We start from the raw sequence: 27,490 nt of genomic DNA, 5'->3' as shown, positions 1-27,490 counted from the left end.
AACCCAGACGGTCATATGGCCCTTTCTGTTCAGACTTGAATTTCTAGATCTAAGCTATGAGAATTTTTTGATTCGAAAAATCTGTCTTAGATCTGTCAGATCTGCATGAGTAAAAAGAAAGCAAGAGCAACATCTAGTTGTTCTCTTTCCCACTAGGTGCCTAGAATTTAAAAATAATTCTAATGATAAGTTACATAATTTTTGAGACTACACACTTTAAAAGTATTAATGTTCCTGGACCAGGCTACACTTACAGCTAATATTAATTCTTCCAAAAGTATCATACAGCCTCCAAAACTGTATCAATAATCATTTACAATTAAGAGTGAGAAAAGAGTAGAAGACATCGGCTTCCACAGATGCAGTGGTGCGTGCCTATAATCCCAGTGGCTGAGGCAGAAGGATCACAGGTTCAAAGCCATCCTCAGCAAAAGCAAGGTGCTAATCAATAGTCTTAGTAGTCAGAGTTTTCTGAGAAATAACACCCATACTGAGATCTTGTCTCTAAGTAAAATAGAAAACAGGGCTGGGGATGTGGCTCAGAGGTCCAGAGTCCCTGACTTTTTTGGCGGCAGATACCCCTGCCCCCAAAAAAGACATCTGCTCTCTTACCTGTTATGTAAATGCTTTACTATAGTGATGTAAATGTTATCTGTTGTTGTTAAAACATTACAAATGACACATAAATTTTGGCTTCTATCTCAGAGCTGAGAGTGTTAATCTGTAATCCAAATAGAGAGGTGGACAAAAGACAGCTGAAGGGCACTTGCAGTTGGTGGCCCAGGTGGCTCTACAGAAAGGTGAATTGGATCATGAGCTCTAACCTCATCAGTGGATCAATCCACTGATGGGTTCATAAGTTGACATGATTATTGGGAGTTGGTAAAAACTAGGCAGTAGAGCATACATTTGTTACCAACTCCCAATGGGAGGGTAGGTCATTGGAGTTGATTCCCAAGAAAGGGACATCTTATTCCTCAGTTCTTTCTCCACCTCACCATTTTCCTGATCTCCATGATAAGCAGCTCTGTTTTGAAGCCAGGCTCCCTGGCTTGTTGATGGCCTTCTTCTCCTGGTGTCTTTCAATGCTCTTTCCCTTATACCCATCTAGGTCCAAATTTCACCTCATAAGGATTTCAATCCTATCAAATTAGGACTCATCCTAATCACCTCATTTTAATTTAAACCTCTCTTTAAAATGTTCTCCCCAAATTCAGATACCTTCTGGGGCACTGTGGATTAGAACTCCAACATACTCATTTGGGGCAGGGACATTCTTCAGCCCATCCCAGGAGAATTTTTATGAGTATAAAATCATAAAGGGGAAATTTTAAAAAATGTACTATAAAGGTAATTGCTGGAATCATTGTGTGCATTGTGTGGGACTGGTTAGTTATTAAGAAACAAAGCTATGTAAATGTATACATACAGTACACAACAGATACAACTAGTTTCATAGGCCAAAAGCACATCGCCTCATTTGGAGAAAATGATAGAGCAAAATGAACAAAATGTAGTTAGTAACTATTATGTATAGACCGTTGCTTTCAACTACTATTGTTTCATCTTTCTCTTTCTTTGTTTTCTATTCATGAATTTGAATTATCATCAAGAAAATACTTAGAATAGTTCAGAGAGTTAACCATCCTGAACCATAGATATCATTTCATTTCTTTAAATTTTTCAAGGAAACATTAAGCTTTTTACAATTTTGTCTACTATATTTTAAGTCTCTTAAGGGCAAAGATGGATTCCTAACACAGTGTGCCCAGTTCTGATTTTTATGCTATTAATTTATCATGTTAGCCTAATATTTTTCCTTATCATATTGCATATTTGCTTCCCATTTTCTTATCATGTGACTTCATTACGAATTTCTAAATCCAAAAAAAATTATATAAAAAATAAGAAACTAATGCATGTGGGGTGGGGAAGAAGGATAGATACACATACACATATACACACTTACTGTGTTCATTCTAAAATGTAAAGACAACAAAAAATAAACGCATTTCCCTAAAAAAAAAAAAAAAAGACCATCAAATATATTTTATGTGTCATGGATCCCCAGAGTCTTACACAGAGCTAGCTTAGTAAAGACACATGAGTGCTTAGTGAATATTGGTTGGATAAATTAATGAATAATTTCAGGTAAGTTAAGTCAGTCATTCTGGAGAATTATCAGGAGCTTTCAAAACACAAATCTAAAATTGCTTTCAGGTCAACATTTGATTCCCCTGAACTAAGATTACTTACATTGTATTTTTATAGAACTACAACACATTGTTCTAACATTGGTTGGCCTTCCTGGTTTTGATATTGCACTACAGCTGTATAAGAAGAAACCATTGGGGAAAACCAAGTGGAAGATACATACTACTGTTCTATACTTACTTTAACACTTTCTGTGATTCTATAATTTTTGAAAACAACAAAAAACCTTCATTGATTTCTTCCCATCTTGAATTGAGTTCTAAAACAGGCAATACACTATTTTTCCTTTCTTTCCTCAAAGCAATTTTTCTTTATTTTATGCTACCATTGTTCTGTTCTTGTGGGTTTCAGGACTCACTTGATTGAGCTTTCTCAGCAATGTTTTCTACTTTTGTAATAGTAAATATAATGATATGAAGAAAAAAATTTTGCAATCTCTGTACTCAACTATAAGGCCATATAATACACAGAACATAGTATGTTCACTCAGGAAACAAATATGCTTAGGTAGAAGGAATATTTATTTTTAATATAAATATTCAAAATATTGTATAAACTAGCTGAAGTATTGAAAGCTAACTATTTTTAGAAATATAAATCTTTACTTTTCACAAGTTGGTTATAATCAAGACACTACCAAATTAGAACTTCCTTTCATATTCTATATCACATATTTAAATATGAACAGAAAAATAAACAGTAAGGAATACATTTTCAATTTATTCCCAATCAAATGAAACACTATACCATGAAATGCTTTGCATTTTTATTTGTTGCACAGATGTGTCTGGAAGTAACTTGACTTGAAATCTGGGATATCTAACCATAAATTATTCTCAGTGTGATGCAGAAGATATACATTTTAACTACTATTTTTACTGCTAAAGATCCTTGAAAGCACTATCCAGGAAAGATTGTGGAAATTTCTGAAATAAACAGTGAGATATTTTTCCATAGAGATACTTGGATTAGGTCACAAGTTTAGAAAATAAACTAACAACTGTATACCATGAAATCTAATTACTTTATGATTTTTCCGTATAAGGCTTAATGGATCACCTCTTGGTCACAATTATCCTTTTAGTCATTCACAAAAGCTAAAAAAAAATCAACATCCTCAGAATTCTGATAGAACTCCCAATTTGTTAAACATTTTTGCATATGAACATTTCCTCTAAAAATATTTTCATACTTCTCTCTCTCTCTCTCTCTCTCTCTCTCTCTCTCATATATATATATATATATATATATATATATATATATATATATATAATGCCTTAATGAGATGATATAAAAAGTGTTCCTGTAAGAATCTTTTTAAAACTTATTAAGGCCCCTTTCTATATACTAAAGTAATTTGTATGTTATTACTTTTATCTTCTTCATTCCTTGGCTATTCCTATGTCCAGAAGTATACATTTGAGCAAAACTATTTCAACAAATACTTTTCCTTCCAGCTTCAAGTCTATTGTATGCTTTACATGGAGCTTAAAGTGCTGTATTGTTCTTGGAGCTGTTTCTCAGTCTTTCTTTTTATGATATTATGTGCCCCTTAATAAACTCCATGAGAACAAATCTTCAGAGTCCATAATCCTGAGGATGAAGTGGCCTGTATGGTGGGTATTCAAGATGACATTGGTATAAATCTGTACCCAAACCATAAATTTCCTTTAGAAGCTTTAATCCAGAATATGAAAGGAGAGGAAATGTGTTGCCATGTAACAGTACTCTACTTATAGCCAAGGTGAGTTAAGGTCCTAGGTCAAAAGAATACTGTGGTTCAGCCTTCCTTAGTGTGGCTCAGCCTTGCTCACTGTAAGTGCCACCTCCAGCTTCATATGCTCCCTGTGCTAAGCACTGGCCCACTCTTTATAGTAAATAATAGCTGCGTTTAGCCCTAAGCCTTACATAAAATAGAAAATGTATTTTGTAACTTAGTGACCCAGATTTCCTTTCAATGGGAAGGAGAATATCATCCCTTTCTTACTGGTTAATGGAAACTGCCAGGTAAATTATGTACAATCACTCAAAAATCCTAAAGTAAGTAACCTACTGAATGGACATTCCACACCTCTCCACCACCACTACTCTTAATCCTCATGCACACACACACACACACACACACACACACACACACACACACATTACCACCAAAGACCATTAGCTCATGTCTTTATATAAGCAGCCCTAGCTAAGAGCTGAGATTGGCACTGTGAAATAGATAGAAATATTGGTTTGAAGTCCTGTTGCTTTGGCATTTTCTAGAATATCTTAAAATATCAGTGATGAAGATATGTTCAAATATTGTTGTCTGGCAATATGCCCAGGGCTCCAAAAATAAGATAGAATAAGTCCACATTTGACTAGTGACTGAAAGTGCTATAAAGCTTACTAGTTGGTTCTTGAGTCCCATTAATTAAAGTCACCTGATTAGTTTTTCAGTTGTCAACTCTATCATTGTCCTTGCCTGAACCCCACAAGGTGTGTCAACACAGATGGACCCAAGAATTCAATGAAGCACTCCCTCAGTTTGTCAATGAGAGGAACTCCCTGTGGCTCCCACACACATCCTCTGGTGGATGGGCACTCCAGGATTCCATACCCTCATTTGCTTATTCATCTTGATCTGATTTTGTTCTGTATACACATAAATGACTTGGAAACTCTCAGCATGGCTACCAGTGAAGTAAATCAAAGGGCTTCTTATGCCTGAATCCAACTTAGATCTTTGAAAGCAACAATTGAACCTCTTTCTCTTGCTCTACCAGGATAGGAAGGATACAGCATTATTTCCAACCAGTTCCCTAATTAAAATCCCTTCAGAGTTGTTATTGTTTTTTTTTAAGTAGTTAATAGGTTGAATAAATAAAATTACATAGTCTCAGCAACTCTAGGAAGGCATAACAGGTTGAAAATGTAGTTAGAAATGTTTTTTTTTTTTTTTAGCCCATATACTACAGCAAGAGATTAGCACTTTTGAAATTAGATTGTAGAAAAACTGACTCATGAGGTTACTGAAATTCTTTATAGACCTGAAGATACATAAATTTTTGCACATCCATAGATGAAAGTCCACACATTCTGTTAGGACAGTCATTTTTGGCATGATTCATTGGTATTTAAAACTCAAGTTCAAATTCATTATGAATTTGTGCCACTGGTGACTTGAAGTAATGACTTCGTGGTCAATCTCAATTGCTTAGGTTAAAAAAAAAAAAAAAGATTGTTTACATGATTTGTTGGATGTTTGTTTAGGTATGGGAATTCAACCCAGGGATGCTTAACCACTGAGCCACATCCCTAGTTCTATTTTATTTTGCCATAAGTTCTCTCTAAATTGCTGAGGCTGGCCTGGTACCCCTGGAATTAAAGGCATGTGTCACCACACACTGCTTGGTTTACAAGATTTTTTTTAAAGAAATACATGTCCTCAAAAGACAAATCCTTGATGAACAGGTCGAAAGTCTGATAGGTAGGCATAAACTACTTTTAAAAATGCTTTTCCTGAATATCAGATTATTTTGAGGTTATGGTAATCATAATATTCTTTTTTATTTCTTTCCTTAAGATCATTTATGGTGCATCATAACTGTACATAATATTGGCCTTCATTGTTACACATTTGTACATTCACAAACTAATTTGGGTCAATTAGATTTCTCAGTACCTTCTCTTACCCAACCTCTCCTTGCCTCTGGAAATCACTTATTATGGTTCCTGAGAAGGACTTATTATGATTTCTGAGAAGGACAAGATAAAAGGAAATAAATTGTTGGATGGCAGTTCTTCAATGCCAAGGATCATTGAAGGTATTACCTACAGAGCATTGCTCCAAATTTTGGGGCAGAGAAGAGGAAGCTACTCTGGTTAACTGTTGCAGAGTTTGATCAGTTCAATGGATTTTGGACTTGGAATATTTTGCCTGTCCTAAATAAAAGTTTTTCAAATGGACAAGCTAACCAGCAAAGCTGCTCCAGTCCCTTCTGTCTGGTCTAGTATTTCTTAATCTGAGCAAATCATCCTAATGTACCTCCCCAGCAATTGAGGAAACAAGGACTTATGATAGACATGAAAGAAAACTCCACTTTCATGTCCATAAATTGCTAAAGGTTTGCAACAAATTTTCTCAAATAATATTTCACCTGTGCTCATAAAAATATACACATTTTAATGTGAGACCAAATAAAATCCAGCTGACAGACATTAATAGCAATTTCAAGTAAATATTTAATAAAAAGGCTAGCAATTTCAGGGTCTTTAATGTAACTTTAATAAAATTTATGAGACAAGGAAACTGAAAGCACAATATATCCTTAGGAACTCTTCTGTTTGGCTTTATCTTGTTTACAATATAGAAGCTTTTTATAAGAATTTGGGGAGTATGAAATCTTCTAAGGCTCTCTTGGGGTTTTATCCATTAAACCCCTTGTCTTAAAAAAATCTTGAATCTATATTAATCTTTATAATTTTCTGACTACCTGTATAAAATTTTTCTCAAGAATGCAGTGAGGTCGCTGTTTCCAAGATCTCTTCAATTCTGAAATATAAGAAGTGTGTTTCCAGGCATTGAAACCCAAAGGCTCACCTAGACACAATGGAGTGAGCAGAATATATAAAAATCACTTATGACAAATCTGAACTCTGCTTTTCCCAACCATGTGAAGTCTATTGGAAGAAGATTCCAAGTAATTTGGCAAGTTGAAGCAAAATATGTACTTTGATATTCTTCTCAGGAGTGAGCCATGTGATGTTGCAGGAAGGCAGATTTTAGTGCTGAATTTCTGATTGTATCCCCCCAAAAGTTGTTCCATGCATATCATGCAAGAATGTAACCTCCAAAAAATGAATAAATAAAAAAGAGAGAAAATGGACTTAAGAAGGCTGCCTAATATTTGCATGTTTATCCATTTTTACCACACATCATACCTTCTTATTTCTTCCTTGCTGTGATGTGAAGCATGGACTTTCATTTTTCATTTTGGCTTAATATGTTATCACTTAATAATAATTCAGTAAATTTACTTGGAACAAGAAATTCACCTAATGACTCATGTCTTAGGGATGCTTTCAAAACAAGTAAGTGTGCATTTTGTACCACAGAGTATTCCCGGAGTTCCTTAGAATTGTTGCAACTGATGCTGAAAGCTTCAAAATAAAGCAGAAGGCAGATACTTTCTGTGGTTTGTGACCCTTCCCAAAGTATGTAAGATTGATAGACATTGAGTGCAAATAAACAACTACGCATCACTGATTTTTTTCCTGTCACTAAAATTCTAGTAGAGCTAAAATGCTAGTAGAGCTCAAGGAATTGTGAGTCCCTTTGTTTACAGTAGAGGAAAAAAATGAAATTTAAAGACTTGAGTTACATACAATTTCTGATAACGTACCTTAGTACTTAGAAGGTTCTCGGCTTAAAAACACAAAAAGAGAAATGTCATCATTTTCCATAGCATTTGGAAACTTTCCATAGGTTGAAAACTTTACTATCAGAGCTCATGAGTTCTCAGACATTTATATGTTTTGAATACTTAGCCAATCTGACTTTGGGATGCGTCTTCCAGTTGTTGTTTCAGTGATTTTGTTCATGCCTAACAACTGATGGCTTCTTAATTTTGGTAAAATAATGTAAATGTTCAGGTGAAATTTAGAAATAAGAAAGGAAAAGCTGATATGTGTGTAGCTACTGGGTGTTTTGTCTTCCATTTTTTATTTTTGTAAAGTAAAACAAAAGATAAACCAAAAGTTTCTACCTTAAGTTAGGTAAAATCAAAGAGGAGAAAAAAGAAGATAGCTTATTTCTCTCCCCAACTTGTTTTGATCAAATGTTTTATAAAATGTGTTTATAAGAATTATTGTAGAGCCCCCTATAGTATGTAGATAAACAGTCCAGATATTTAATGATACATTCTTACTAATTAACTTTTCCATTGGCAATGGATCATGTGATCCCACTTCGGGGTTGACTCATAAAAATACTCTTCCTTCTGGACATATTTAACATCTGGAAAACTGAGTTAATGTGAAGTGACTTTTGTATAGAAATGGAAATAAGCAAAATGTATAGGGGTCATAGAATTTGGATTTAAAGCATCTTAGAATTTATCCCCTAAGCTTCATGTTTAGGTCCTCCCCATTGGAATTTTCGCTTGGTAGTTGTACAATGTTATCTTGGATAAAGTAAATATTCTCACCTTTTTGCAACATTATATTTGGTTTTCATGTACTCTTAATCTGAGAACTCCTTCTTATGGGTTGAATTTTTCTTGTTTCCTGTAATTACATGTATCATTTTTATCTTAATGCCATTAAATTTAAGAAATAGTATCATTTTTTAAAAAGAGAGGTTGGAACTAATGGTTCAAGAATGCTGCTCTGTACAATTGCTCACAAAAGTCAATTCATCAGAATTGATGACTGGTGATGATTAAATGCTACATTGGAATAAAATTCTATAAACAAAAAGTGCTACAAAAAACAAAACAAATTTTTAAAAAAGTACTATAGCAAAAAATCACAACAACAACTCAAAAAATAAAATAAAATACCTAGTAGCTATCCACTTACACATACCAGCGTTTTTGCTTTCTCTTTTTGTCTACAAATACATGAGTACTTTTTCAAAAGGCCATGCTGTAAAACATAAAAAAGGGTTATGGCTTCTTTAAAATGCTAAATATTTAGGAGATCCTGGAGTACAACTCTGGCACTATTGTCCGGGGACACTGGCAATGGTGTAAAGGTGGGCATGAAATCTGCAATGGGTTTGAAAAGAGGATGCCCAGGTCCACCAAGTCCAGCTCCAGCTAGCTTACTAAGAGGCACAGCTGCCGAACATGAAACCAAGAGTGGATTCCTGTTGGTGCTTCTGCCAGCTCTTAATTCGGCTCCATCTTTAACATTTCCTGGTACATTTATACCTTGCTCTCTCCTTCCTGGTGAGTCTAGACAATCCATGGCATGGGCAGAAAGTTTTGGTGGTTGGACAGAGGGATGAGATTCCATTTCCAGAAATTTGACAGAGAGTTCTGAAAAAGAACTATTAAGCACAGGTTGTTGATTTGGTCTCAAAGGAATGTTGGGGACACTTTTTGAAGCCCCTCCAAGCCAACTACTCATCCACTTACTGACACCACCTTAATCTTTATTCAACAACTGCTCCATTTTGTCCTTTGGAATGGCCAGGATGCTCCCCATCAATTGCAATACTTCACAACGTTTGCCTTTTGGTGTCTGGAAATGACCAATAAAAAGATTTCTCATGAGGACTTTGTCCAGTTTTCCTTCTGCGCTGTTGACCAAAGTCGACAATTTCTGTTGTGCATGGTCCAACATTTCTTTTCGGAGCTCGTTTTGTTTTTTCAGTTCTTCCATCTGTTCTTCCTTGCTTCCTTGCTCCATCCAAACGTTCCTGCAATGATGATACTTCTCCTTCTAGCTTTTCAGCCTTGTTCTTCCATTCAGCTATCAACTGTTTTTCTTTGGCTAATTCAGCAGAATGCATACCTTTCTCTTCTTGTTGGAAGTGCTCTAGAACCCTTTGCAGGTTACTTGATGACAGGGCACACTGCCTGACTCATTCCTGGGAGAGCGAAAGCTGCAGTGCATTCTCATCCCTCTGTTGAGAGACCAGACTCAACTGTTCCTGCAGTGACTCTATCTGCACACTGGCTTGGTGACTTGCCTTAGAAGATACACTAGCTTTTCCTCCAAGAGTGTGACTTTCTGTCTCAGTTGAATCTCTTTGTCTTCTGCAGCCAATATTTCCTGGGTGTAAGACTCTTCTGATTTCAAGAGATGGCTGCGTAGCCTTTCTAGCTCCCGGTTTAGGCGTAATTCTTGGTCCCGTGTTGAACCTCTTTTTTTCTTAGGATTTTTACTTTGGTCTCTTGAAAAATATCAGAATTCAAAGTTTGAGAATCTCCTCTTTCTCCAGGCAACTGGGCTTTTAGTCCTTCAATAGTTTTCTGCAAGTTCTTAATTTCCTCCTCTTTTTCTAAAATTAACTGGCTATGCGCAGCATTCATCTGCTCAAATTTGTACTTAAATTCATCCATTTCCTCCTTCTGCTCCTGTAAAGACTGAAGTAGTTGCATTTTACGCTGGTTTTGATTTTCAATTATATTCAGATGGTCTTTAATTTCATCTTCCAGATGATTTTTGACTATATTCAGTTGAGATACCTCCAATTCTAGTTCTGTAATAGCATCAAGAGCTTTAGGCTCAGCCACTGGTACAGCTTGATTGTGCTGTTCCCTAAGTGTTTCCAATTCTACTTGCAGATATTTGTTTTCTGCTTTCATGTAGGCAAGACTTCTGTCCTTTCCTTCAATGGATTGCCTTAAAGTTTCATTTTCTCTTAAGGCCTGAGAACACTTATCTAAATCCTTTTGGAGTTCTGAACTTTTTTCTTCGAGTTTTTCAATAAAAACTTCTTTCTCATTTATGACTTGTATCAATTGCTTCTGTTCTTCTACATAAGATGCCAAAATTTCATCAGTTTCTTTTTCATCAGCAGTCATTCGCTCAATATTCTTTTTGAGTCCTACTATTTCAAAGTCCTTCTCTTGATTGAGTTGCACTACACATTTGTGTTTCAGCTTTAAGGCAAAGGTATTCAAATTATGTGTATTGGAGAGTTCCTGAATAGTCTGCCTGTGATTATTTGCTTCTTCCAACAGTCTTTTTTTCTGCCTGGTGCAGTTTGGCTTCAATCTCTTCTTTGTCTCTCTTGAGAGTCTCCATGATAGTGTCTTTTTCTTGAGAGATTTGATTGTAAGCAGCAATAGATTCTTCCAACTTACGCCTTACATCTTCACGTGCTAAAATCAACATTTCATTTTCCGTTTTGAGTTCAACAGCAACTTTCTTTAAATTTTCATTGAGCTGTTCCTCTTCAGAAAGATTTTGCCTTAAGTTGCTAACTTCAGCTTCCCGTTCTTTAAGCATGTCATCCTTACAATGACTGTTATGGTCTTCATTCAGAGAACTTCGGTACTTACTCTTAAATCCAGACAGCTCATCTTCAATTTGTCTACTGTGATCCTTAAGCCCAAGGTTTTCCTGCTGGATGTTTAATCTATTTTTTTGTGACTGATTTAGCTGATCTACTAAATCTGAAAAATGACTACTTATCCGGGAATCTAATGGAGCCAGTGCAGTTTTTGTTGGTACACCACCAGCTCCTGAAGGTACCGATTGAGCAGCTGACTGTAGTTGGAACACTTGATCTTGCAGTACAATCTGTCTTGCTTTAAGATGGCTGATCTCTACCTCTTTCTGTTGCAGTTGATTTTGGTAACTTACAGACTGATGCTTTATTTGTAGCTCTGATGCTTTATGCTTTTCTTGCAAATCAATACAATACTTTTTCAGTCTTTCATTCTCATATCTTAGTGTGGAATCAGTAGTTTCCATTTTCTTTCTCCAACAATGATATGAAGCTGCTTCTAGGTCTCCTAAGTCATCCAGAAGCATTTCCCTGGTAAGCTGGAGCTATGGCCAGTGAAGGAAGCCACGCTGCTCCCCACCTGACCCAAGAAGTGTCCCAAGCCTGAGCCCAGGCCTCCAAACAAGGACGACATCACTGCCACTTCAGTGATCCATTGGACCAGCTCCGAAAACCGCATCCATCACCATCCACTTCTCTGCCCCGAATGTCCTCCAGAGTTGCTGGGGTCAATTATGACCCAAGCGCTCAGAATTCCTCACAGCACGGGCTTCCTGGGGCTATGCCAACACCAACCATCCCTTCCTGCTTGAAAACTCAGAAGCCTGTCCTGGACTTTGACCAGGGACTGGCAGCCAGTAGCACACTCACCCCCTGCAGGGCCTCTGCTTCTTCCCTGCACTTGCCTGTCTGCTATTGGCTCACAGGATTGGGCAGGGTTGGCTGGGAGGAGCTAGAGATACAGGAAAGTGTTCTAGTTTGAGACCAAAGGCAGTGTGCTGTGGAACCACGAAGAATCAATGTTGTAGATGAAATCCAAAAGTAGTTCACTGGAGAGTTCCCTCTTGTCTGGGAGAGGTGGACTTTTTGTTGCATTCAATTGAGGAGGTGAGGTCTCACTCCATTACAGAATGCAATCTATTTAACTAAAAGTCCCCCGATTCAAAAGTAAATCTCACCCCATAACACCAGTACAGACACACCCAGAATAAAAGTTGGCCAAATATCTGGGCATCATAGCCCAGAGGAGTTAACATATAAAATTAACCGTCACAAATTCTTAATCATCTCAGAATTCAAATTATAATATGGATTAAACATCACTAAAGAATCATCTTCACCCTTTCCAAAAATAAATTTTTGCTCTTAATCTTTAAATTTTTTAGTTCATTTTAATATTATCTGGTCCTGGGAATTTCTGATTGAAGTTTACTTAAGTGCTCAAAAATTCCACTTACAGTTCACTTAACAAACTTTGTTTCTGAGCCAATAACTTGATGTTCACTTAACCTGTTGTTGTTTATCAGTGCCTAATATAACACAGGTCTAAACAGTACAGAGTGAAATAAAAAGTTGATAAGTTTTCTACTATGGAGTAACAATCCTAAATTTAAATCCTTCACCTAGAATTAAAGATCAGAAAGAGATAAGGTAAGACCCTACTTTCCAAAGTGTTTAATTTCCAACAAGTTAATGAGGAGGCAGCATTGTAGAGTTGGACAAAGCAAAGAGATGAAGCACGTGAGCTGTAACAGACATACCAATTGGGACCAAAGCAATTATAGAGCTGAATCCACAGGATGCATTTATAAAACCTCTCTCACAGGCATGAGTGGGTTCTAGGTTTTATATCATTTCTTTATTGCTTCTGTTGATTTAAAAACGGGCTAAATAAAAATAATGTTGTAATAAGAGTGGAATGAGTCTATTGTTTTTATGAAAATCTTTCCAAGTTGTTCTCTTCATTTTTATTTCAATATCCAGCCACAGAAACTAAACAAACAACACCCCTCTAGGGAAGATAGGAATGTAACACACACAATGCTAATGTCCCTGTGATACACATTTAGATTATTAAGCAGGTGAAGAAAGGTCTTAATGGGAAAGATTGATTTTTCCCATTTCTGTCTTGCACAGTAAGGCAATGATAGCTCTTTCTGTGATTTTAATAGTGTGATATACCTACTATTTTATAGTTCCAGTGGAGTAGTCACTGATTTAATCAGTCATCCAGATGTTTGGTCAAACATCCAGATAGTTTTGTCAACTTTATGTGAAATAATTTAATGCCCCAAAGTGACTAGAATTGTTATTGTAATATATAGCAGAATTGGACCCTGGAAAGTATTAAATAGAACCCATCCATACAACCTTAACAAAGAAATAGAAACTGACACACACCCATCAATTCTTATGGCCATGCTTACTTACGATGATAATTTAAACTCAATAAAATTTGTTTGGTGCACAGAATCTAAAGCTTTAGTATAAGGTGATAGTTTAAATATTTCTTCAGAAGCTGAGAGGTGACAGGCTACTTCATGCTTTCAGTATTAGATACCAGGGATCACAGAGCCCAGGACAGCAATAAGATAGTTATCTGGGGTACCACACAGTGGGGTATGTAGAGCAAAAACATGGGAAACCCTGCAGAATAAAAGACATAAACTGAACATCCCTCTCTCAGAAACCAAACAAGGAACCACTAATAAGTAGGGAGGGATAGAGAAGAGCTGTGTAATGCACTTAAGAAGCCTGACTGGGTAGCTATACCAATAAGTTGTACCATGTACACAAAACTACATATCATATTCAAACACACAGCTACAGCCATGAAAATTTACCATGCCCTAGATCACAATGAAAACATTAGCAAATTCCGTACACAGGCTGCGATTCCTTGTGCATCAAAAATTACAAGAAATTTCACTCCTCAAAAACAAAATTTCATATAAAACGAAAGTACAGCCATAGAAACATTTCCTAATAATTGTTAGATTAAAGCAAAAATCAAGATGGAATTAAATTAAAATACTGTAATAGTCAACTGGTGGATATGGCTGAAGCAACAGGAATTAAGATATATGTATTTGAAAGAAGATTGAAACCAAATGGCATGTGCTTTTAACATAAAAACAAAAGAAAATAGTTGGATACTGACATGAACCTGTAATCCCAATTGCTAGGAAGGCTGAGACAGGAGGATAGCAAGTTTGTGGCTAACCTCAGCAATTTGTGAGAATCTGTTTCAAAATATAATGAAAAGGACTAAGGATGTAGCTCAGTTTTGGATTCAATCCTCAATACCTCAAACACCAACAAGAAAACCAGGAATAGAGAATAGAAGAAATATGTATGAAAGAGTTATTATAAAGTTTAAACAATAAAAGAACCCCAGGAAAAAGCATCAGGGGATTAGCGAATAAAAACAAAACCTGTACTTAAAAGATTAATAAGATACTTTAGCAAGTATGATCAAAATAAAAAGGTTCGAATAATTGCCAGAAGTGAAATGGGAAACATCAACAATGAGGAGGAGTTGAAAGAATCACAGGAAACTCAGCTTCAGAGCAATGCATTGCTTTATTAAATGTAGATTAACTGAATTGTTAATTTAAAAAAAAATCAGTTATGAATGTATATACTTTCCTGATGCCTACACTACTAGCTCACAAAAGGATTTAAAGTTAATAATAATTGGAATATATCCCTCAGTAGAATTTTTAAAAGGAGAAAAAAGTAATTCATGTGTTCCTGGTGCATAAAGAAAGTGGCCACGATAATTTTTTCCTCCTTAGGCATGTTAGTGAGCTCTCATGCTCTGTGCCATGGACAGAGAAAGCAGTGGCTGGCATCCCTGCCAAGGCAGAGGCAGAACAAGGAGTAGTTGTTTATGGGGAAAAAGGTACTTGATGTGGAAAAACAAGTAACTTAATGTTATTTACTGGTATTTCTCAACATTGATACCTTTAAAACCCAGACGGTCATTTGGCCCTTTCTGTTCAGGCTTGAATTTCTAGATCTATGCTATGAGAATTTTTGATTCAAAAAATTCTCATAGCTTAGATCTGTCAGATCTGCATGAGTAAAAAGAAAGCAAGAGCAACATCTAGTTGTTCTCTTTCCCACTAGGTGCCTAGAATTTAAAAATAATTCTAATGATAACTTACATAATTTTTGAGACTATACACACTTTCTAAAAATAATAATGTTCCTAGACCAGGCTACACTTACAGCTAATATTAATTCTTCCAAAAGTATCATACAGCCTCCAAATCTGTATCAATAATCATTTACAATTAAGAGTGAGAAAAGAGTAAAAGACATTGGCTTTCACAGATGCAGTGGTGCCTGCCTGTAATCCCAGTGGCTGAGGCAGAAGGATCACAGGTTCAAAGCCAGACTCAGCAAACCCAGGTCCTAAGCAACAGTTTTAGTAGTCAAAGTTTTCAGAGAAATAACACCCTTAGTGAGATCCTGTCTCTAAATAAAATAGAAAAGAGGGCTGGGATGTGCAGTGATGGAGATTTCCTGACTTCAATCCCTGATACCCCTGCCTAAAAAAAGACATCCTCTCTCTTTCCTGTTATGTAAATGCTTTACTATAGTGATGTAAATGTTATCTGTTGTTGTTTAAACATTATAAAGTACACACAAATTTTTGCTTCTATCTCAGAGCTGAGAGTGTTAATCTGTAATCCAAATAGAGAGGTGGACAAAAGACAGGTGAAGGGCACTTGCAGTTGGTGGCCCAGGTGGCTCTATAGAAAGGTGAATTGGATCATGAGCTCTAACCTCATCAGTGGATCAATCCACTGATGGGCTCATAATTTGACAGGATTATTGGGAGTTGGTAAAAACTGTAGGCAGTAGAGCCTAGTTGGAGGGTAGGTTATTGGAGTTGATTTCCTACAAGGGTACATTTTATTCCTCAGTTCTCTCTTCTCTTCACCATTTCTCTGATCTCCGTGAGATGGGCAGCTCTGTTTTGAAGCCAGTCTCCCAGACTTGTTGATGTCCATCTTCTCCTGGTGTCTTTAAATGGTCTTTCCCTTATTCCCATCTATGTCCAAATTTCACCTTATAATGATTCCAATCCATCAAATTAGGACTCATCCTAATCACCTTGTTTTAATTTAATTCTCTCTTTAAAATATTCTCTCCAAATACAGATACCTTCTGAGGCACTAGGTATTAGAACCCCAACATATTAATTTTGGGGGAAAACTCTTCAGCCTATCCCAGGAGAATTTTTCTGATTATAAAATCATAAAAGGAAAATGAAAAAAAAATGTACTATAAAGGTAACTGAAAAAACCGTTGTGTGCATTGTGTGAGGCTGTCGCTGTAGATCAGTGGTAGAAAGTTTGCCTACCATATGTGGGGCACTGGGTTTGATCCTCAGTACTATATATATATAAACAAAATAAAGGAATAAAAAAATTCCAACAACATTTTTAAAAAATTGGGTGAGGAATAAAAAGAAAGATGATATAGCTGGCTTTGGTGGCAAGCAGGTAATCCTATCTACTCAGGGGACTAATGCAGGAAGATAACAAGTTCAAGGCCAGTTCATCAACTTGGCAAGACTGTCTCAAACAGACAAATGAAAGATTTGAAAGTACTTAAAATGCTGTTGTCATAAGCTTGACTGAATACTATTCAAACCATTGAAAATTTCTAACCCCACACTGCAACTCCATAATAGTTTTTTTTCCCCCATAGTTTGTGACATTACCCAAATGAACTGTGTTAAAAACCTTTAGAATTCCCCTTGTATCCTCAGGACTCAGCACTAACTAGCTCCTGCCCTCATAATCATCACCATCCTTGTCACTCTATTGGTGCCAGTATACACTGTGTACATCTAGAATGTGCTAAACCAGTGCTAAATTCAGTGGGAAAATAAAAGCAAGACAGGATTCTTCACCTTTTTACTTCTAGCTTAAAAGCCTGGACAATACTAGTAAGTACTGAATGAAATATAGATAATATGGAAATAAAATTTTTTTGAAAATAAATAAAAGTAAAAACATGTAGTAAGGTATTTTAGAGGCTCACAAGTAAAACAAAAGGGAGCTAATTTTAAACCACTAGAGAATTCCCATTTGGTAGTGTTTGTAAAATGATTTGAAGATGCAGAGTGATGCATGTGCATTTTAAAAAACTTGGCAAAGAGGGAAAAGGCATGCATAAAATCAGATGGAACATGGAAAACACAAAAAATGAAAAATAAATCATTAAGAATATAGTTTTTCAGAAACAGTTGATATTATTTTTGTCATTTAGAATGACCAAAGCTTCAACTTTAGAAATAGACAATAAAAATTTTAAAGTGTCCAACTTGGAAATGTATTTTGAAAGAAAGTTATTTTAATTAGAAGGATAGTAATAGTTTAATTCTTATACTTTCTCCTCTAAAGTAAGAATGGGTGTGTTTGTAAACATGGGCAGAACAGAACAGCTCTGCTTGCCCCAAAATTCCTCATCTTTCTGATTGTGGGAAACTGGTACTTTGGTGTGGCTTAAGGCCACGTAGGAGCTTCTTTGTATGATGCTGTTTCTGTTGTGCTGGTATATTTCAATTTTGCCACCTCATGGAACTTTGTTACACAATACCTACCTTTCTTTGCACAATGGTCCCTTTGGTACTGTTGTTCTCTCACTTTATCATATTGCAATTTTTTGAAGGAATTCCAAAGTGTCTATTTTAGAAGGAGATTGGCATGGTTTAAAGAACTCTGAATTAAAGCCTGGCTGGCATTAGTGTTCTGCTTAGCTAGGCATTCAGTGTAGGATAATAGGTAAGTGATTCAGTTTCCTTAATCTCCTGCTCTCCTATTTGGACGATGAGGGAGATAATATCCATTCTTGCTATATAATGTAGTTGTAATGAGGGTTGGATGAAAAAAAGAGACATGAAGTGTGTCTTAAATGATGTGTGACTGACCTTATTTGTTTAATCAAACTCATAATTAATTTCCCTCAGATCACCAGCTCCCACTCTCCAGATCACATCAATGATGAGAGATGCTTATTCTCTGCATATGTGGCTCAGAGAAATTGGAGCAAACCGCTTCTATTGTTGGGAATTTTAATTGCACATGAGAAGACAACCGAAATTGAGAGTTTAGAGAAACACTGAAGGATATCTAATTAAGTTTCCTTGTGAATTTGTCCACAGGAGACTGAAGACCTGCCATGGTTCATAACTTGCTTAAGATCAGTATACTCTGATATTTAACCCAATATTTACTGTGCTGTATGGGGGAGGCTACTGGAACAAATTGCTAGGTTGCATTTGTCTACAGTTCAGGGCCCTTTCTCATCATTTTAGACCAGAGTTCACAAACTGTGACCCATGGGCGAAATCTGATCTGCCACCTGTTCTTATAAACACTTTTTCTTTTGGAACACAGCCACACCCACTTATTCAGTTATTATCTTTCACACCACAAAGGCAGAATTGCCACCATATGTGGCAATGTATGGTCACTATATGTGACTCTATGACCCACAGAGCCTAAAATACTATCCAGCTCTATAAAGAAGAGGTTTGCTGGCCTCTGTTTTAGAATAATGTTCTTAAAGTAATTCTTTGCAATATCTTTAAAAAGTGACAGCTTTAGGAAAAATTTCAAATAATTTAAAAGTATACAAAGTAAAATGTGAAAGAGAAAACTTCTCATTTATTTTAATTGTCTGGAGTCTAGCAGAATTGCTTGACACAGAGTAAGTGGCCATCAATAAACTTTTGTGGAGGGAAGGAAGGAAGGAAGGAAAGATCAAGTCAGGGAGGTCGGAAGGGAGAGGCAGGAACAAGAAGGCAAGGTGACATGTAGAAAGGTCAAGTGGCAGAATTCAAAGAAGTACAGTCATGAAGACGAGAAAGGCAATGATTTTTCAGACCTTTGCTGTTTTCCAAAATATGATGACCATTTCTGTCTCACTCTGTGAACAATGCAAATAAGATAAAAGATTTTATCTTCAATTGTTACTTTTTTCTTTCATTCTAATCTTGTAGACATGCAATCTAATAAGAGGACTTGTTGAGATGGGTCATTCTGGGCTACAAACTGTACATAAAATAAATACCGTCTATACTAACTTTCTTGGCAGAAATAAAATATTTTATTTCCTTGCTTGTAGAGCAAGAATAAAATGAGCCACATGATTTTTTTTTTCTTAAAATATTTCTTCTGGGACAAAAAATAAAACAAAACAAAATATCACATTAAAAATAGATACTTCATAAGAAGCAGAACAAAGAAATGAATACTTCTGTAATACTCTCAGTACTTATTTTCAAAACTATTGTACCCTGGGATGAGCAGGGACTTACCTACATCGACTTATCCGATTGCTCTCAAGTCAGTGACTCTGAAGTGCAGGCTCCTATCACATTAACTGTAAAGAAGTAAGACAATGCTAGCTTTTGAATTTTCCAGAGATCTGTGTCGTGAGAAAGTAACCATAGGAAGTTTACCTGTTTCCTTATTATATCCTTCTCATTTCTTCTCATCACTTTTGTGCACTAAAGTACTATAATTTAGAATTTTCATCTTTATTTTAAGAATTTATTTAGTCCACTATAGGTTCCTGGGTGGTGAATGGCTCAAAGACTTCCCATGGGTAGCAGATCTTAGTATTGTAATCTTATTACTCAAGAATGAAGACCTGTGTGGAATGGTGTGTGTGTGTGTGTGTGTGTGTGTGTGTGTGTGTGTGTTTAACTTTCATCCTCACTGCGGTTTGTCTCCACCACATAACAATGTGATACAGAGTGAAGCTGGCTCATGTCTGTGTATGTGATATTAAGTTGGAACTGCTTTTTGGCTGTCATCATGGACCATGTCACCACTTTGTCACCTGACTCCTAGATTTTGTCAACTGTAGCTGGGTGTCTGAGATCACTTCCATCCCTGTGGAATGTGCTTGCAGTGTTTGCATGAAGTCCAGTCTGCTCAGACTCCCACACAGAGATCTCTGCTGATGGAGTTGGTTGACTTGTATCCCCTGCATTGGTGAGATTAATATAAAGCCCTTCAATGAAGAGGAGGTGCAAGAGGACTCCAAGAATGTCAAGGAAGGAAGCACCCCCTCCAGCCATTTGATCGTTAGCTTGCTTTGATAAAATAAAATAAGCAATGACCATTTACCTACAGCTTTTTATCTCACCCGAAGTTGTCATTGAGCGATCCTCATCCAGTTTGTTTTTCTTTCACTGAAATAAAGAGGGAAAAAAAGAAGAAAGTTTCACAGAACCCTAGCAATCAGTCTCCCAGAATCTGTTTACACTTCATAGAATGACTGAGTATGTGTGAAAAGAAAATGGCAGAAAGCAATGGCCCCGTTCCTAAACTCCTGAGGACATTCAGTTTCTTTCCTCTTACATTCCCTGGCTCATCAACCGCTCTTCCCTAAAGAAGTTTCACCCTGTATGTGCACAAATGTGCTATTTGGTGCTTGAGGTTAATTTTGATACTTGAATGTTTTAGCCCTTGGTTCTTCAGTAGCTTTCACGATTCCCTCTGCACTTAGGTGACTGTGGTAGGTGCAGCATAAACAACAGGATTCATTGGCATCTACTTTCACAGGCTTTTCTTATTTTCTCTAAAGTAATAGCTCTCAAAAATTGGAAACTATTTTTTAAGTTTTGTTAAAATTCTGAAGGTGTATCACAAGACATGATTGAACAAAGAAATACAAAGAGAAGATGATGGAGAAGAAAGGACTCAATATTCTGATGGAGGACCAATAAGATAGACTGGGAATAATCATCTGGATGTCTTATATATTTGCCTTTTGTACTTATGAGAAAATCACAATAAGCATGCTAGGCCATAACATCACTCTTGTAAGCTTCTTGTTCAGTTCCTGTTTAACTACATTAAAACCTGTCTGTAAGAGCCCCACTGGGAGAGGAAAAACATTCTCTTTGCTGGCAGGTGGTCTTTTTGTAAACACTTTCCAATTGAAAGCACATGTTTCTGGGTGTGAGGAGGCTCCTAGTAAGTTCCAGGGGAGCCCATGCCAGGGAATGATTGAATTACGTAGGCAAATGCAAGATAATCATACTTAGCTCTCCCTTCCAAAATATACATGGAGGTTTTTAGTGTCACAAAGCAGCTGTCTATCCTGCTCATCTCCACCTCTAAATTGAAAGTCTTTCTTAGCAGTCCTACAACGTGATTCAACACGGACAAACTTTCTTATCAGTGTTAACCTAAGACCCCCATGTTTCTTTCCCCTTCTCTAGGTCTTTTCTACCAAGAAGGAGTAGGCTACTAAGAAAATAGGCTTGATCTTCTTAGGAATAAGTTCTCCCCCTCAAAACCTCAGATTTCTTCACAGTTGATTAAAGAGAGAAGAGTTGCCAAAGTAAATGTCTTTCCAATGAAAAACCAAAAGAAAAATGATTTTCTTAATGTAGGAAGAGTAATATGGAAACGATCATTGAAAAACAAATAGATAAAAATGTGCAAAAAATACTCTGGCTAATACTCTGATACGTTTCTATTACATTGCTTGGAAAGAAGAGTGAGTTTGTTTCGTGGTAGAACTCAATTAAATTTTGGAAGTACAAAAACCATGAAGACATTTCCCTAGTATCCCAAACATTAAAAATAATCGAAGCTGGACTCAGCGGTGCACACCTGCAATTGCAACTCGGGAACTGGAGACTGGAGGATTGCGAGTTCAAAACCAGCTTCAGCAACTTAGTGAGGCTCTAAGCAACTTAGGGAGACACTTTCTCAAAATAAAAAATAAAAAGGGCTGGGAATATGACTCAGTGGTTAAGTGCTCCTGGGTTCCATCCCTAGTACCAAAAATAAAAAATAAAAATTTAAAAATGGTGATTTCACACAGGCTGTGAATAATTGCCTAAAAATGGGGAAATTTATTGTACTCCAAGCCCCAAAATGTTTGATAAAGGAACTGTACCTCACAAATACCAGTGAAAAAAGGTCAGATTGATCGTGTTTTAAGCAACTTGTCATTTAATTAAAATTTTCTGCATCAACACTCACTTTCTTCTCAAAACACTAATGATCTATGATGTAGTTTGGCTTGAAACTGCAAAGGTTTTACACTGGCTGAAAGTGGTATCATACTTTTGTTCTCACTCAATAACTGTGTTTTGAACATTTACTACAGAAAGTGAATATAAAGGGGAAAGCCACAATGCTTAGATTGGAAAATATGGAAAATGAAGCAAGTTCCTCTTTTCTTCTTAAAAGAAACGGCTTGTGTTATACTTGTATTCTGTCGCTTTATGTATGAAGTAGCTTATGAAAATGGAGCAGTAAACATGCACATTAGCAATCCCAGAAGCTGCTTGAGTAACCCCCAAAAAAGAAGTAAAGAAAATATTAGACCATCCTACAGTTAACACAAACTAGTTTGAAACTGTGGGAAACATGCTAATTCCAACCAAAAGAAATTCATAATCATACTTTGTTTTTATATAGTGCTTTTCAGACATGACTTCATTATTTATCAGGACATTCTTCTGAGCATAGGTAGCAAGGGTTTCCTCCAGTTTATAGAGGCATAAACGTGGGCACAGAAAGATTAATTGATTTCTGCTGGGCAGAGAAAATTCATGCTAAAAGAGGAGAGAGACCAACTTTCACAAAGAACTGCAAAGCTTGCCATTTCTCCAAAATATAATCATTCACCTCTGCCACATGTTCTTAGTTTTTTCCACAACACTGATACTAACCATTTTCATAGTACTGATTTTAAATGTTTGGATTTTGTCTATTCATTGCTTTATACTAATAACCAGACCCACATAAACTGTAGTCTTTGATTGGTTGAATGGCATGTCACTGACACATAACAAAGAAAAGATAAAAATCTGTCAATGGTCAAGTTTTAATTCAAGAAAGCACAAAGGGTTCAGCTTAGAATTGTCCTTACTTACTCCCAGCAAGTACTATTTAATGCCAGAAAGAAACATAATGAGAGAAACTTCAGAAGTCCATGTTTTCAAAGAAATTGGTAACATAATTATATTACCTTTATGAAAAAAAACATCTTTAGGAGATTGCTTTACTTATGAAATTTTCCTTACTGAAAACATTTTCTCTGCTGCCACCAATTTTTCGAATTTCCACCACTCAGTAACTCATTCATTGAATGAATATTCATCAGGTGCTTATATTATGCCTGAAAACTTTACTTGATGTTGAGGATCTGGTGATAAGATAGGCATAATCCTTATTTCCAAGAAATTTATAAACTGTAATCATGAACGTTAATTCCCACAGTGACCAGATATCATAAAGGAGGAAGCTTGGGCTGGGGATGTGGCTCAAGTGGTAGCGCGCTCGCCTGGCATGCATGCGGCCCAGGTTCAATCCTCAGCACCACATACCAACAAAGATGTTGTGTCAGCCAAAAACTAAAAAATAAATATTAAAAAAATTCTCTCTCTCTCTCTCTCTCTCTCTCTCTCTCTCTCTCTCTCTCTCTCTCTCTAAAAAAAAAAAAAAAAAAAAGGAGGAGGCTTGTTCTATCAGGGAGACAACAGAAAAAGGAGATAATTCCCTTGTAATGGGGTTGTTCCATGAAAGGATAGGCCCCAGTGCAGACAGATTATGGATTTTTCAAGAGGAGCTCAAGTCTTTTGGTTCATTGTATGCTTTTTTAATTGTGGAATTACTTGCAATTAAATGCTTTTTAAATTGTGCGTGCCATGTTGTATTTTCTTACAGACATCATAGGACTTAAGAGCAGATTTTCTGGTCTTAAATACTGATTTTGCTCTTTCAGGATATGTGAAAATGGACAAATTATTGTGTTTTCGTTTCCTCAGCTGTAAAACAAAATCATAAGGATTTTGTCTATTAAATAGGTTTGTTTATATATTGTTTTAGAGCAGAACCTGGTACACAGCAGTCACTCAATTACTGTTTTTTATTATTATCATAGTTTTGAGGAAAGATGTGATTAATGAAGCTTCTACCATAACAAAAGGACTCTGTGAGGGAGTTCAGAATATGGTGAAGTAGAAAAAAGGATCCTTGACTTCACTCCCTGTAGTATCTGTATGGTAGGAGGCAAAACATGGAAGTCAGAGGCACCCTTCCTGAGGAAATTATATTGGAAGGAACAGTAGAACCCAGCCTGACCCACTGTAGATTCTAAAGCAGTCTAGTTTGGTGTACACACAGTCTGCAAGAAAAAGTGTGGTGAGTGCTGGGGCTGGAAAGATATTCAGGGGTTAAGTTAACTTTAAGAACAATAGGAAAGCAACAGAAGAGCAACATACTTTGCATTTTCAAAAGTTCACTTTGATTGCTACATGGAGAATATAGACATCCAACAGATAATATACAGGTGGTACATTTGGACATTTTGATGGGAATCCAGGTTAAAAAAAATGGTGGCATTAAAGTAGTGTTCATGGTGATAAAAAGGAACAAGTTAGAGTACTTAAAAATATTTATTGCAATAAATTGATGTTTAGATGGTTTCTGGAACTAAAGGAAAAAAGACATTAGAGATGATTCTCAGTTTTCTGGATTTGGTTTGGTTTAGTTTGAAAAATTAAGTGGATGCTGGTGCCATTCAATGAGATGAGAATTCTCAAAGGGCCACAGATTTTGTCTGGGGGAAACGAAGTAGCAGGTTTCACAGGATGAATTTGAGATGCCTGGGAGATACCCAGGCAGAAATATGGGCAGGTGGATATGTGACTTCAGAAGTCAACCTCAATGTTTGTCCTCCACAAAATCATCCATGGTCACCTCAGTGGGAAGCTCTATTTAAACTCTGAATGACTCTTCATGTGCAGGAATTTGAAGAGCTTATTTTGTGGTGTCACACAATTTACAGTTTAACAGACAACATGATCTAAATTTTGGGTTGCTTACACTCTAAAAGCTCAAGTTTTTCAAGCAAATTTTAAAAGAAAGATCTTTTCTGAATGTTTGGGATTGTTTCCTTAATCCTACATCAGCCAGATAGCCCATTTGTTTGCTCAGAACCAACATGGATTTTGAAATTCAGCATTTCCCTGTTATTATGAAATAAGACTTTTGTTTTTATAAGCAACAGGTGTTTGACTGGAGAGATGATTCCTGTGCTATTAATACCAGAGATTTAATGAATGCTTTGTTTACAGATATGTATTTATAACTTGTAATTCTTTCATTTAGTAGGCCCTGACAGGTAGAAGTTTGACAATGAATCTCAGATAAAAACCTCTTTCCTCATAGAGATTATAACCAATGGAGAAGACAGATAGGGAAGAAATGATAGTACAGCACGTCATATATAAGATGGTTGTGATTTATTGGGAGTAAAATTAAAATTGAGAAAAATGGAAAGGAAACGTGGAGAAGAGGTACTTTCAATTTTCAGTGGGATACCCCACTGAAAAAATGAAGCCTCACAATGAAGATAACACTTGAGAATTGGCCTAAAGGAGATGCAGGAAGAGGCTAAGCACAGACAATTCTTCTGGAGAGATTTGACATAAACAGAGAAAATAGAGCTTTGTTGGGAAACACAGAATTTTTTGTTGAAATATATAGGAATATATATTTAGGAGAGTGGTGATGTAAAAAAGGGATTTTTGTTGTTGTTGTTGTTGTTGTTTTAAAAAATTTTTTTGAAAACTTAGAGAAATAATTTTCTTCTACCCATGATAGCCATATAGATTTTAACTAACAAACAAAAATCAAGAAGTATATATCAGTACAGATTTAATTCTATTCTGGGGCCTATCCTATAAACTATGCCATTCTAACGCCAAGATATTTTCATTCCAAAGTGATATTTTACTTAACTAAAATTTTTAAAAAATTAAATTTTCATGCACAATGAAATCAGATGTGGAAACCCAGAAAAATTTAAAATGTGAATCAGTTTACTGGAATATTTTATTTAAATGAAATATGATTCCTTGTGATTTGGGACCCAATAATAATCCTAGAATTATGTAATTATCATATGTGCCCAAGGGAAAAAAACATGATTTCTAAGCTAAATGAATTATACCTATTACTAATGTTCCTATGGGCTTTTAACATTTATTCAGTTTAGTTTATATTTCATCTGGAAGTCTTTTGCAGAAAATCTGGAATGATTTTCACTTAGTTGGAAAGTGAGAAACTTTGGAAAATATTCAACCTCTGTAGTAGGTGCTGAATAAATGTTAGTTAAGTGGATGAATGCATGCATTAATGAATATATGAGTGAATGAAGAGTTCTATGAATGGTTTATAAATAAATACATAAATTTACTGTGTCATATATAATGCAGAAAATATTTTGTCTAAACACCAAGAAAATCACAAGTCCCCCTTTATGATTTCTTTGTTTGTTAATAGGAACAACATTGGAAGATACAAAATCAGAGCAGTGAAAAAAAATCATCATTATTGAACATTCTGGAACACACTGGATGGAGAGAATATAGGAAAGAATGACAGGGAAGGTTCATGTCTAACCCAGATGATTTTTATGCACATTGATTATATATTTAGGAGGCTTCTTTTCCCTTACAGTGAGGATTAAAGTTAGGATTAGGGTAAAGGGAGCTTCTTAAAATACAAGGTGTCACTCCTGGGATATAATTGCCTCACCTGAAAAGAGGGTGAAAGTTATTTTTTCTCCTTTGAGTCAGGAACTGGTGATCTCCCTCCCTCCCCTTCATATACTTCCCCAACCCTTGCCACACACACAACTCCCAAGGCGTCCATGAATTGAAAGATTTATATGAACTCTTACAAAGGATATGACTGTTTTCATACAAGCAGTTTCTCTACCCACTCATCTCCAAGGAAGTTCCTTAACAGGTAGCAAATTGATGCAAGGGATTGAGACTAATTCTCAAAAGGCATTTTAGAGAGGTTCACCTCAGAATGTTTTAGGAAAGCAAAAAGAAAACAAAGAAAAAAAAGATCTCTCTCTCTCTCTCTCTCTCTCTCTCTCTCTCTCTCTCTCTCATGATAGATAGATAGATAGATCAACAGATAGATATAACTTTCCACTATAGAAAAGACTTGCAATTTTTTTTTTTTTAACTCTTAGGCTAGTTAATATATTTTCTTCTACTTCCCTTTTTCCCAGTTTGGTAATAAATGTGGGTCAATTCTCACAGAATTCTGTTTAAAAACAAAAACAAAACAGATAAAGTGCCTCTAGAAGCACAATTGGGTAGAAATTAATCAAAGAACCCAGCTCCTCTGAGCCAAGTTGCCACACCGCCCACTAAGCCCCAAAGTGGGGATTTCCATTCAAATAGTTGCAAAATAGTCTTTGATACTTTATATTCTTTATTCATGGTAGCCTTGTTACTTCAGTCAAACAGAA

At 36.1% G+C, this 27,490-nt stretch overlaps 1 protein-coding gene across 1 annotated transcript in view; it reads right to left on the bottom strand.

Annotated features, from left to right (window-relative positions):
- The window catches only part of LOC308650419 (thyroid receptor-interacting protein 11-like), a gene marked incomplete at both ends in the record, with an annotated part of 45,518 nt that extends 25,248 nt beyond the window's left edge, over window positions 1-20,270 (bottom strand). The window contains 3 exon segments of the mRNA XM_081296437.1: window positions 10,095-10,970; window positions 11,137-11,558; window positions 20,075-20,270. Of these exon segments, the coding sequence (XP_081152563.1) occupies window positions 10,095-10,970; window positions 11,137-11,558; window positions 20,075-20,270 (1,494 nt within the window).
- Window positions 20,271-27,490: the final 7,220 nt, after the last annotated feature.

The sequence above is a fragment of the Spermophilus citellus genome, assembly GCF_964194105.1.
Source record: "Spermophilus citellus genome assembly, chromosome: 5".
In the NCBI taxonomy this organism is placed as follows: domain Eukaryota; kingdom Metazoa; phylum Chordata; class Mammalia; order Rodentia; family Sciuridae; genus Spermophilus; species Spermophilus citellus.
Note: the sequence above shows the minus strand (reverse complement) of the source record. Positions and strands in the feature narration are given on the sequence as shown.